Raw genomic sequence first — 13587 nt, forward strand, 5'->3', positions numbered from 1 at the left:
CTGTGAAGCTCCGCCCACTGCTCCACCTCCTCCAGTCAGCTCCGGCATGCGGTCTGCGTACCCTAACCTTAGCATTAGGTACGCAGGCCGTGCCGATGTATGCAGATACCTCCGCATGCGTCGTTTTGACGGTGTGCCGACCTGTACACCAGTCCCGGACATCCTTTTTGAAAGCGTAGAGTGACAGTCATAATTTATGCCACCAAAAAGGCCTAAATTACAATAGAAATGAACGATTATCCCTCTGACTTCCATCAGGACTCTATAAAGTAATAACGCCGCTCTTCTTTCCTTCTGTATGGATCAGTTTAGTCAGTTCTGTAGTTCAATCCAGAGACATCGCAGAAAAAAAAATGTGCATTCCGCACCTATAGTGTGAAAGTGTTCCCCCCTCTTTCCTGATTTCCTATTCTTTTGCATGTTTGTCACACTTAAAGGTTTCTGATCACCACACAAATGTAAATATTGTTCAAAGAAAACACAAGTAATCACAAAATGCAGTTTATAAATAGAAGCCTTTATTATTAAGGGAAAAAGAAATCCAAACCTACAGGTTCCTGTGTCAAAAAAGTGATTACGCGCTAAACTTAACTGGTTGGGCCACCCTTAGCAGCAACAACTGCAATCAAGCGTTTGTGATAACTGGCAATGAGTCTTTACATCATGCTGGAGGAATTTTGGCCACTCTTCTTTGCAGAATTGTTGTAATTCAGCCACATTGGAGGGTTTCCGTGTATGCCACAGCGGCTCAGTCGAATTTTAAGGTCAGAATTTTGATTAGGCCACTCAAGTCTTTAATTTTATTTTTTTTTTTCTTATGCAATTCAGAGGTGGACTTGGTGTGATTTGGATGATTGTCCTGCTGCATAACCCAAGTGCACTTCAGCTTGAGGCCACAAACGGATGGTCGGACATTCTTCTTTAGGATTTTTTTGGTAGCAGAATCCATGGTTACATTTACCACAGCAAGTCTTCCAATTCCTGAAGAAAAACAGCCCCAGACCATCACACGACCGCCACCATATTTTACTGTTGGTATGATGTTCTTTTCCTGAAATGCTGTGTTATACTTCTATGCCAGATGTAATGGGACATACACCTTCTAAAAAGTTCAACTTTAGTCTCATCAGTCCAGAGTATTCTCCAAAAAGTCTTGGGGAGCATCAAGATGTTTTCTGACAAAACTGAGATAAGCATTTATGTTCTTGCTCAGCAGTGGTTTTTGTCTTGAAACTCTGCCATGCAGGACATTTTTGTCTAGTCTCTTTCTTATGGTGGAGTCAAGAACACTGACCTTAACTGAGGGCTGCAGTTCTTTGGATGTTGTCGTGGGGTCTTTTGTGACGAATGAGTTGTTGCTGTGCTGTTAGGGTAATTTTGATCATGTTTTTACCATTTATGGATAATGGCTCTCACTGTGGTTCGCTGGAGTCCCAAAGCTTTAGAAATGGTTTTATAACCTTTTACAGACTGATAGCTCTCAATTACTTTATTTCTTATTTGTTACAGAATTTCTTTGGCTTTCGGCATGTCGTCTAGCTTATGCTGACCTTTTGGTCTGCTTCACTTTGTCAGACAGGTCCTATTTAAGTGATTTCTTGATTGAGAGCAGGTGTGGCAGTAGTCAGGCCTGGGCATGGCTAGGGAATGTGAACTCCGCTTAACTAAAAGATGTGATAAACTACAGATAATTTATGTATTGAGAGGGCGGGGGCAATCATTTTTTCACACAGGGCTCTGTCGATTTGGTTTTTTTTCACTTAATAATAAAAACCATTTATAAACTGCATTTTGTGATTGTGTTATCCTTGTCTAATAATTACATTTGTTTAGTGACCTGAAACATTTAACTGTGACAAACATGCAAAAGAATAAGAAATCAGGCAGGGGCAAACACTTTTTCACACAACTGTATATGAAATCTGCAGCTGCCCAAAGAGAAGCGTCAGGCCCAGGCGCTTTCTTACTGTCCAGTAAGGCTGTGTTCACACACAGTGGTAAAGCTGTGGATTTTTTTTCTCAGGATTTTCCATAGGGAAATCTGTATGACCGCAGCTGTAATGTGCGTGAGAAAACAACTGTAGCGTAAATTGTCCTGCATTGTGGACGTCATCGTAAGCTGCGGCTTTCATCCTGTGAACTATGTGGCAGAGTCGCTGCATTTCTACGATTTAAGCCGCAGAGGATTTAGTTGATTTTTTTGTTTTCAGCAGAAATTCCGCAGCATTGGGCCTCATGTGCCTGTCCTTCCCTGAAGGCGATGTGCTGGTCGCTCCCCTTCTTCCCACACACCGCTAGCGGAAGAAATTCCATAGACAAAGCCTCTAAAATTCTGTGGGGTCATATGAACGAATAAAGGGCTGTAGCGTTTCCGCCATTGCGGTGAAATCGGAAGGTTTTCTCGTCGCCTTGCTCTGCCCAGAGGGTGCACGACCCCAGACCGCAGCCTGTCTACAGGCCGCCATCTCTAACCCGTACACATGGTAGAGATACCGTGGACATATGGAGAAGAATTCAGCCCCAGGTTACACAAAACTGAAAACTGTGGTGTTTATAGGCCGGTAATGGGGTAATAACGACACGTGGCTCATTAATAGCTCTGATATTGATGACTTGGCATCAGAACCTGCTGGGACTTGTAGTTCTACATCTGCATGAACGTTCTGCTTATAAACACACTGAAGCCAGTAAGGAATAACCAGGAAGAGATCTAGCACGAGCAGAAAGGGGCCTTTTCACGCTTCGCGTTGCAGTTTGGTCCGCCTCGGTGACCGTAGTTCAGGTTTTGACAGACATTCGGCGGTAAAGCGCGGAGAGAGTTGGTGACGGCCGTCTCGTTAAGGGGCGTCATGGCGGAGGATGAGGAGCAGCGACTGCCGCACAACCAGGTAACAGTCTATTAGTAACTTTTGTGCCGGTTATTACCGGAGTGGCCAGTGAGGTACAGCCGGGTGTACGTGCTGACATCTTACATCTGCTGCTCAGTACAGCTCGGCGAGAATGTAATGTGTGCTCGCTGTGCCATCTGGTGGAGGTTTGCTGTAACTACACGATTTTCTCGCTCAGCGCGCCCTCTGCTGACCCCTTCAGTGATGAGCACTTGTGTCGCTGCTATGTAGCTTTTTAACCCCTTCGCGCCGGAGCCCATGTTCGTTTTTGCCTTTCTGTTTTTCCCTCCCCTTCTTCCCAGAGCCATAACTTTTTATTTTTCAGTCACTATGGCCATTTGAGGGCTTGTTTTTGGGGGACAAGTTGTACTTTTGAACGACACCATTGGTTTTACCATGTCGTGTACTCAAAAATGGGAAAAAAAATTCCACGTGCAGTGAAATTGCAAAAAAAAAAGTGCAATCCCACACCTGTTTTTTTTCACCATGTTCACTAAATGCTAAAACTGACCTGCCATTATGATTCTCCAGGTCATTACGAGTTTATAGACACCAAACATGTCTAGGTTCATTTTTATCTAAGTGGTGAAAAAAAAATCCAAAACTTAAAAAAAAGTGCCATTTTCTGAGACCCGTGGCGTCTCCATTTTTCGTGATCTGGGGTCGGGTGAGGGCTTATTTTTTGCGCGCCGAGCTAACCTTTTTAATTATACCATTTTTGTGCAGATACGTTTTTTTGATCGCCCATTATTGCATTTTAATGCAATGTCGCGGCGACCAAAAAAAACCGTAATTCTGGCGTTTTGAATTTTTTTCTCACTACGCCGTTTAACCATCAGGTTAATCCTTTTTTTTTTTCTTGATAGATCAGGCGATTCTGAACACGGCTATAACAAGTATGTGTACGTTTGATTTTTTTATTTTATTTTGAATGGGGCGAATGGGGGCTGATTTGAACTTTATTTTTTTAATTTTTTTTTTTTTTTTAATTTTTACTTTTGGCAAGCTGCAATAGTCTCCATGGGAGGCTAGGAGCTGCCATGGCCTGATCAGCTCTGCTACATAGAGGCGATGCTCAGATTGCCTCTATGTAGCTGAATTACTGCATTGCTATGAGCGCTGATCACAGGGTGGTGTTCAAAGCAATCCGGCATCAACAACCATAAAGGTCTCAAGGAGACCTCTGGTTGTCATGCCGACGCACCGATGACCCCCTATCACATTACGGGTGTCAACGGAGCGCGTATTTCCGACCCGACGGCTGGAAGCGCTTGTTAAATGCCGCTGTCAAATTTGACAGCAGCATTTATCTAGTTAGTAGCCGCGGGCAGATCGCGATTCCAGCTGCGGCTATTGCGCTCTCATGTCAGCTGTTGAAAACAGCTGACATGTCCCGGCTTTCAGGTGGTCTTACCGCTGGAGCCCACTTCAAAGGGGGACATGCGCCGTACTAGTACAGCGCATGTCCCAAAGGGGTTAATTGCTGGTTATGATGTCACATTTGTGCAATGACTTCATAATTGTGCAAAAAAGTCACAAAACGAAATGTGTCAACAGTGCTAGGATCATTTAAAAAAATTATATATTGCTGATTGCGTTGAATTTTTTCATATATACATACGTATAAAAACTTCCTTCTCACCCCTCAATGGGGGTGGTCTTTGTTGTCCTTTCTCGAGTTCTCTACCAGAGACCTGAGAGTTTGAGGGTTCTACGCAGGATCTTAGTAGTTCCAAGCATTGCTCTTTTCTGGACAGAGAGCTCAGATGTTGCTCCTGGGATCTGTTGTAGCCATTCTTCCAGCTTAGGGGTCACTGCTCCCAGTGCTCCTATCACCACTGGAGTCACTGTGGCCTTCACCTTCCACATCTTCTCCAGTTCTCCTTTGAGGCCCTGGTATTTCTCCAGCTTCTCATATTCCTTCTTTCTGACGTTGCTGTCACTTGGCTCTGCCACTTCTATTATCATTGCTGTCTTCTGATCCTTGTCTACTATCACAATATCTGGTTGGTTAGCCAACACCTGCTTATCTGTCTGGATCTTGAAGTCCCACAGGATTTTAGCCATTTCATTTTCCACCACTTTCTCTCGGGTCTCCTACCTGGACTTAGGGCGACTTAGCCCATATGCTGCACAGATGTTCCTGTATACAATTCCCGCTACTTGGTTGTGACGTCCAGTACAGTGCCTTGCAAAAGTATTCGGCCCCCTGGAACTTTTCAACCTTTTCCCACATATCGTGCTTCAAATATAAATATACCAAATGTAAATTTTTGGTGAAGAATCAACAACAAGTGGGACACAATTGTGAAGTTGAATGAAACTTATTGGTTATTTTAAATGTTTGTGGAAAGTTAAAAACTGAAAAGTGGGGCGTGCAATATTATTTGGCCCCTTTACTTTCAGTGCAGCAAACTCACTCCAGAAGTTCATTGTGGATCTCTGAATGATCCAATGTTGTCCTCAATGACTAATGATGATAAAGACAATCCACCTGTGTGTAATCAAGTCTCCGTATAAATGCACCTGCTCTGTGATAGCACAGAGAGCATCATGAAGACCAAGGAACACAACAGGCAGGTCCGTGATACTGTTGTGGAGAAGTTTAAAGCCGGATTTGGATACAAAATGATTTCCCAAACTTTAAACATCCCAAGGAGCACTGTGCAAGCGATCATATTGAAATGGAAGGAGTATCATACCACTGCAAATCTACCAAGACCCGGCCATCCGTATAAACTTTCAACTTAAACAAGGAATAAGACTGATCAGAGATGCAGCCAAGAGGCCCATGATCACTCTGGATGAACTGCAGAGATCTACAGTTGAGGTGGGACAGTCTGTCCATAGGACAACAATCAGTCGTACACTGCACAAATCTGGCCTTTATGGAAGAGTGGCAAGAAGAAAGCCATTTCTCAAAGATATCCATAAATAGTGTTGTTTAAGTTTGCAATAAGCCACCTGAGAGACGAGCGACGCGTGGACGCGGGCGGGAGGACGTCAGGATCGCCTCGTCTGACAGGTAAGTAGCGACCCCCGACCGCTGCGATGTCGCTGGTGAGATCTGCCTGTGTGGCAGCTCACTAGCGACCACTTAGCGATGCACCAGCGATCCTGACCGCGTCATATCGCTGGTCGGGATCGCTGGTACATCGCTAAGTGTGACAGTACCTTTAGTGCTTGTTCTTGTGCCGCTATGATTAGTGCCTCTGTGCTGTCTCAGAGTCCAGCTTTCTCCTGCCATTGGTAGGATTTCTCCATGTCAGCGACTTCCATTATCTGTCGGTGGTACATCCCATGCAGCGGCTTGTCTTGCCATGGCGCTTCATGATCCTGTTCTTCCTTCCAGATCTGTTGTTGTTGCTGCCCATCTCATCTTCTGGTGCCATTCTTCTGATGTATTCCTGGATGCTCCTTGTTTCATCCGTGATGGTGGCTTGGATGCTTCTCAAGCCTCGACCACCCTCCTTTCTGTTGGTATACAATCTTTGGGTGCTAGACTTAGGGTGAAGACCTCCATGCATTGTGAGGAGCTTTATTGTCTACACATCTGCAGCTTCCATCTCTTCTTTTAGCCAGCGCACTATGCCAGCAGGATATCTGATAACTGGCATGGCATATGTATTGATGGCGCAGATTTTATTCTTCCCATTGAGCTGGCTCTTCAGGACCTGTCTTAACCATTGATGGTATTTGGATGTTGCTGCTTTCCTTGCCTCCTCGTCATGGTTACCGTGACCCTGTGGGATGCTGTGGCATGTCTGGACATCTGCTGTGTGCCCTGCTGGTAATTCCACTCCATCAGTCTTGACTACCTTGCCTCTCTTTATTACCAACCGGCTTCACTTCTCAAGTCCGAAGGATATCCCGATGTCTATGCTATAGATCCTTGTCAGGAGATTTATGCTGTATTTTTCGGATTATAACATGCACTTTTTTCCCCCCTTTTTTGGGGGGGAAAATGGTAATGCGTCCTATAATGCGTATATACCTTACCGGTACCATTGCTGCAGGCTGGGATAAGGGTTTGTCCAGTAGTGCTGCCCGACGCTGAAATCTCATCTCACTAGATCTTGGTGGCCAGATCTCCATCTGGACACGCGCCGCCCCCGGCGGCCATTTTCCCGGAGTCCATCGCACAGGAAACCATGGAACTGCCAGGGCTCTGGCCTTTCACAAAATGTCGGCAGTGCCTTGGCAGCACCAGACACCCACAGAGGTGCGCTGCACATCGGAATACCCCCTCATCCCAGCCTGCAGCATCACCCCACTCCTGCCTCCTACAGCAGCAACCCAGGGACCCTGCTTCACCACAGCCACCACCCCCAGTAAGCAATAAGACACATGGGTTATAAGATACACCACCATTTTATTTACAACATTTTTTTTTTTCCTATTTTTCACCTCAAAATTTGGGGTGCGTCTTATCCGAAAAATACGGTATATGTAATTTTAGAGGAGAAGGGGAAAAAATACATCAATGGTGTCATCTGGGTTTTGTTATGATGGTGCCACCATGCGGTATAAATGATTCTCCAAGACCGCTAGACCTTAATTCATCCATCAGTATTCATCGAAATGGTGTAAAACTGTTTGGAATGTCCCTACGTTTTTGCATCACTTCAAATTTTGCAACTCTTTTGTTTTTTTGCCATTCCTGAACAGCTCCGCCCACTTGTACAAATGTAGTGGGGTTTATGCAGACAGGAAGTGGCCAAGCGTGTTTAACAAATTCATCATAATTAATGCCACAGAGTGGAAAGACGCGTCGGTACCATCGACCTGTATCTTCTTACTTTCTTTAGCTGTAATGTGTCTTTTTGTACAGAATTTATTTTTTTTTTACTATAATAACATTCTGATGTTTCTTTAGACTTACAGATGTTCTGTTTTTTTTGTTTTTTTTTTAAATTTCTCACTTTTTGAATTCGTTAGGGCCTTTTTTGGGTGGAGAGGGGGGCACAAAAATGCATCATTTCACAGCTGCAGCAGAATGAGTGCGCGCTCCAACATCTCACATTGTGCTTTTTCTTCCCCGTTTGTACGTTGACCTGCTTTGCGATATGTCAGTTATTTTACTGTTTTTATTTTCTCAGTTGAGATCTTTTATAAAAAAAACTACAAAAAAGAAACGTTTTCTGCAGAAAAAACACATTAAAAATGGAACAATTCCCAGTGGAATCGCCGCTGCAGCCAGGTCGCTACGTGTGATCAGAACCTCCGATCGCCTTTCTAACATTTCTGTAGCTGCAGTTTATTGTGCTGCAGATTTCTCGGCCAATCAAACAGTGAGGATTGGGTGATTTCTGTCCTGCGGTCACGTCCTGACTATAGTCTCATCCGCTTCTCTCATGGAAAACCCCTTTCAATGAGTTTCCTGTTGTGCATAAATACGTAATCATGTATGCCAGTTTTCTGTATGGTACATTTGTCGTGCTAATGCTTATTAGGCTATGTTCCCACATTGCAGAAATGCTGCGGAATTGTCCACAGCATTTCCGCAACTCCCTGCCTCGTGTAAAATGCATACGGAATTCACATGCGTTTGCCCGCAAAACACAAGCGTTTTGCAAGCATATTTACCTTGCGGAATGCTTGCGCTTTCCAAGCGATTTGAAGCATCGCTTGGAAAAGTGATTGACAGGTTGGTCACGCTTGGCCAGCATAGTGCTTGACAAGTGTGACCAACTTGTTACTATTGATGCTGCCTATGTGGCATCAGTAGTAAAAGATAGTATGTTAAAAATAATTTAAAAAAATAGGGATATACTTACCCTCTGTCGGCCCCCGATGTCCTCCCGCTCTTATTGGCGCTGCCGGCATCTTCCGTTCCCTGGGATGCATTGCGCAAATGACCTCTGATGACGTAGCATCACGTGAGACCGCTACGTCATCAGAGGTCATTCACGCAATGCATCCCAGGGAACGGAAGATGCTGGCAGCGTGGCAGAGAGGCGGGGGGACTGCGGGGGCTGACGGAAGGTGAATAGATCCCTATTTTTTATTTTAATTCTATTTTTTACAGGGATATGGTACCCAGGGTAAGGAGGAGAGTCTCCTCCAGACCCTGGTTACCATCCGCATGTGAAGCACTCACTTTACACATGGTGGGCATAGCCAAATGCGTAAAGTGAGCGTTTCAATGCAATCCTATCGCCGCTATTCAGCAGAAATAATGAACATGCTGCGGATTTTACCTCTATGCGATTCTGCAGCGGTAAAATCCGCAGCATGGGCACAGCAACTGCGGAATCCCATAGGAATGCATGGGGGTGCATTTTTATGCGGAAACACATAAAAAACCCAACATGGGCCCACAGCCTTAAGCCTCATCCGTCGGGATCGGGGGGTCCCATTCATCAGACCCTTATCCTTTGATTTGTCCTAATTCTGGGCACACCACTTTCACTGATACTTTCTTGCTTTTTTCCCTGTTTTTCTAGCAGCTTAGGGCTGCCGTGCATTATATCGTGGGGGGTCTCTGCCAGGAGATTGCCGAGGAAAAGCAAGTCACCTTCAGCAAGCAAGCTATCGCTGCAATTTCAGAAATCACCTTCAGGCAATGCGGTAAGAGTGCCGCCCCGTAACAGACTTTTTTTTATACCTTTTTTTTTTTTTTGCCCCCAGTTCTGTAAAGATCTGAGACGGACTGGTTACTAGGATCTTGCTTCTCTAGTAACTTGTTAGATACTTGTATCCTTAACATCCGGATGATCAGATCAAAGCTCGTGCGGGTCAGGGATTAAAAAATGGAGATCAAGAGGCTTTCCCAAAAATAAGCCTATGAAGATTATGGGGTAAGAACCCCATCTATGCCAGACCTATGGGGCGACACTGGTCTCTTTTTAGGAACCGATATGTCCTCATTAAGCATTGTACTGGTCCTAGTCAATTAGACTGTCTCATAGCTGAGAGTTTGTTACAATGACTTCCAGAATAATTTGGTGCAATGTATCAGTGCCAGACTGTGTGGATATTTTCATTCACTGACATCAAGCAAAGGTTTTGAATATGGTGAGAACTTGAAAGTTTAAATTAGAAAGTTGCACAAGTATTCATTATACACTGATTGAGCTGTATTTGTCTAAACCAGAAACCCCCTTTACTTATTGCCCTCCTCACGCCCTGGCAGATCCCATCCCCCATTTGTGACTTAACATCAAATTGTTCTTTTTAGTTTGCTGAAGAATTCACGTGAAACACTCGCTCCTCTGTCTTGATTTCCTTCCAAGATTTTTAATGATGAGTTTTCCCAGACTCACTAATTAAGGATCTAATTTCCATTTTTTCTCTCTCTCAACAGAAACGTTTGCAAAGGACCTTGAGATGTTTGCACGGTAGGTGTGAGAGCAACGATACTGGTGATCTCCAGATCCCGGCACCCCTCACAGTCATGTCACCAGCAGCACGAGATATCAGTCACTCATCTGCTACTACTTACAAGAATTAGAGGATGTGATACGTATGTAACTGCACAGCAAAGCTGTACAGTATATCCTGTATTATACCCCAGAGCTGCGCTCACTATTCTGCTGGTGCAGTCACTGTGTACCTACATTACATTACTGATCCTGAATTATATCCTGTATTATACTCCAGAGCTGCACTCACTATTCTGCTGGTGCAGTCACTGTGTACCTACATTACATTACTGATCCTGAGTTACATCCTGTATTATACTCCAGAGCTGCACTCACTATTCTGCTGGTGCAGTTACTGTGTACATACATTACATTACTGATCCTGAGTTACCTCCTGTATTATACTCCAGAGCTGCACTCACTATTCTGCTGGTGCAGTGACTGTGTTGTGTCCAGTCTCACATCCATGGTGGGGCGGGGGCCTGACATCCCGGACCATAAATACATCACATAAGCCCCTTGTTTTCCCTTGAGTCTTCTTTTTGTTCTGAGGCTGTGATTCAGACTGGCTGTGACACTTTTCTCTGGTGCGGGGATGTCTCGCTGCCCATTGTTTATAATGCCTGATTCCTGATCGCTGTGATCGGAGCGAGCGTCTCCTGCAGAAACGTAACATCTGTCCCCTCTACAGACGTCCTTTATGCTCCCCTGACGTCACGGCATTAATGCGACGCTCTCCTTCGTGCAGACCTCGGTGTCTTCTGAGTGCCGATCCATCAAATAATCTGCAGGTGTAAGGAGATTGTGGGGTAATTGCCGGTCTCCATTGTCCCGAGTCACTTCATCTGCGGGTAGAAGGGGCTGCACGTATCGCAGGGTCTTTAGTCCTCGCAGGTGCCGCGGCACGCTCTTGTGTGCAGTGATGCTTTTCTGTAATGGGGTGTAATTGTTTGTTTATATCCAGATTGCTTTCATCTTCCACCACTCCCAACATCTGCTCCGCTGCCATCTCTTCACCGCTTGGAATGATTTTTTTCTTTTTTCAACATTGAAGATATTAAACTTTCTTTTTCATGAAATTGTGATGTTAGTTTTTTTTTTATAAAGGGGGTCAGAAAAGTTGTGTCCCCACTTACAGCCCCGAGTCTCTGCAGCTCTCCGGGTCTCTGCTCTTGGCCTGCAGAGGTGACGTCCCATCGCCAGGGACATAGGGAGACGTTTTTACAGTTTTTGCTGCTTTAGATTTCTCAATGGAGTTTGCAGCAGATCAGTCCCTTGAAGCGTGAGGCCAAATATCACGGTTTTGTTGTCGTGTTGTGGGTAAATATTTCCAACAATCACAGCAAAAATGCAATAAAGTGGTTGCATGCATGTGTGTATACCTACAACATGTAAACTTCTCATGTGTTAGCCTTTTTTTTAAAGTTTGAGCTTGAAGAAATGTTACTTTGTTTTCTACATGAAAATCACAATGTGCAAGAAAAAAGTAAACAGAAAATTCACTTTAATAGTCTCATTTAAAAAAAAATATATTCCAGAGCTTCTAATTCCAGGAATATAAGACTTTGAAGTTTCGTCGTCTGCCGGCAGCCTGGCCGGCTCTCGCTCCCTCACAGGCCTTACCTGCAGATCAGTAAAGTCCCTTTCTTCACTTCTTACATAGACATGCGAAAAGGAGCACAATCAACATGGACGACGTGAAACTGCTCTGTAGGCGCAGCCGATCGCTGGTAAGTAATCCTAAGGGGAGACTCCGGTGGGCTTCTCATTCTCAGGCATTTGGGTTTTGATGCAGACTCTGATCTGTTGCATAAATGATACAGACGGAAGCGGAGGAGGACCCCACTGATTATTATGGGGTTGGCCTTTATATGTCTGCTTTTAGAATGGAAGAATAAATTCTACTTGCTGTTTTTTTTTTTTTTGTTTTTTTTGTTTTTTTTTTGTTTTGCTTCTGTTCTGAAAACGGATACCAAGCAGAACCCAAATAGCCCCCGTAATAATAAATCCAGGACCTCCGCTTTTGTGTAATACAGGCCCAGTTTCTGTGTTATACATTCACTCATACTCATTCCTATTTTCTAGCTCGATCACATTTCCACCTTCAGTGATGAGATTGCGGCCAACAACCAGAAAGCAAAAAAGAAAAAGTCTGTCAGCGTCGGGAAGAGGCGGTCGGATGGTGATTCAGAGGTGGCCGAGATAGAGGACCACAACATGGAATGAAGGAGTCGTGTGCGGCTCTCGTCTGCCACCGATCAATAACGAATATAAATATATCTGTTTTTTTTTTAATGTGGAAAATGTCAGTATATTTCATTAAAAATCTGTTATATAAATATTCTCATTCCAAGCGATGCTTTTTTTTCTTGTAAGAAATATGTTGAGTTTCATTGGAGAAATGGTAGTAAGACCTTTCCGATCTTCCGTCCGCTCTCCCTCGTCCGCTCTCCCTCGTCCGCTCTCGCTCGGCCGCTCCCGCCCGCTCTCGCTCGGCCGCTCCCGCCCGCTCTCGCTCGGCCGCTCCCGCCCGCTCTCGCTCGGCCGCTCCCGCCCGCTCTCGCTCGCCCGCTCTCGCTCGGCCCCTCCCGTCCGCTCTCGCTCGGCCCCTCCCGTCCGCTCTCGCTCGGCCCCTCCCGTCCGCTCTCGCTCGCCCGCTCTCGCTCGGCCCCTCCCGTCCGCTCTCGCTCGGCCCCTCCCGTCCGCTCTCGCTCGGCCCCTCCCGTCCGCTCTCGCTCGGCCGCTCCCGTCCGCTCTCGCTCGGCCGGATCCCTCCGCTCTCTCTCGGCCGGATCCCTCCGCTCTCTCTCGGCCGCTCCCGGCCGCTCTCTCTCGGCCGCTCCCGGCCGCTCTCGCTCGGCCCCTCCCGGCCGCTCTCGCTCGGCCGCTCTCGGCCGGATCCGTCCGCTCTCGCTCGGCCCCTTCCGTCCGCTCTCGCCCGTCCGCTCTCGCCCGTCCGCTCTCGCTCGGCCGCTCCCGTCCGCTCTCGCTCGGCCCCTCCCGTCCGCTCTCGCTCGGCCGCTCCCGTCCGCTCTCGCTCGGCCCCTCCCGTCCGCTCTCGCTCGGCCGCTCCCGTCCGCTCTCGCTCGGCCGGATCCCTCCGCTCTCGCTCGGCCGCTCCCTCTCGGCCGCTTCCGTCCGCTCTCGCTCGGCCGGATCCCTCCGCTCTCTCTCGGCCGCTCCCTCTCGGCCGCTCCCGTCCGCTCTCGCTCGGCCCCTCCCGTCCGCTCTCGCTCGGCCCCTCCCGTCCGCTCTCGCTCGGCCCCTCCCGTCCGCTCTCGCTCGGCCCCTCCTGTCCGCTCTCTCTCGGCCGCTCTCGCTCGGCCGCTCTCGCT

At 46.6% G+C, this 13587-nt stretch overlaps 1 protein-coding gene across 2 annotated transcripts; it reads left to right on the forward strand.

Annotated features, from left to right (window-relative positions):
* Positions 1-2186: 2186 nt before the first annotated feature.
* Positions 2187-12593, forward strand: CENPS (centromere protein S). Of its 2 annotated transcripts, none has more exons than XM_073585019.1 (5): positions 2187-2888; positions 9338-9458; positions 10195-10228; positions 11916-11982; positions 12338-12593. In XM_073585019.1, exons 1-5 carry the CDS (start codon positions 2850-2852, stop codon positions 12476-12478), a joined length of 402 nt encoding a protein of 133 aa, XP_073441120.1. In that variant the 5' UTR covers positions 2187-2849; the 3' UTR covers positions 12479-12593. The 2 variants fall into 2 exon arrangements, with proteins under 2 accessions (XP_073441120.1, XP_073441119.1); XM_073585018.1 differs by having other exon boundaries at positions 2252-2888; positions 9335-9458.
* The last annotated feature ends 994 nt before the right edge of the window (positions 12594-13587 follow it).

This window comes from Dendrobates tinctorius, unplaced genomic scaffold, assembly GCF_039654945.1.
Source record: "Dendrobates tinctorius isolate UK_male_01 unplaced genomic scaffold, ASM3965494v1 ptg000086l, whole genome shotgun sequence".
Classification (NCBI taxonomy): domain Eukaryota; kingdom Metazoa; phylum Chordata; class Amphibia; order Anura; family Dendrobatidae; genus Dendrobates; species Dendrobates tinctorius.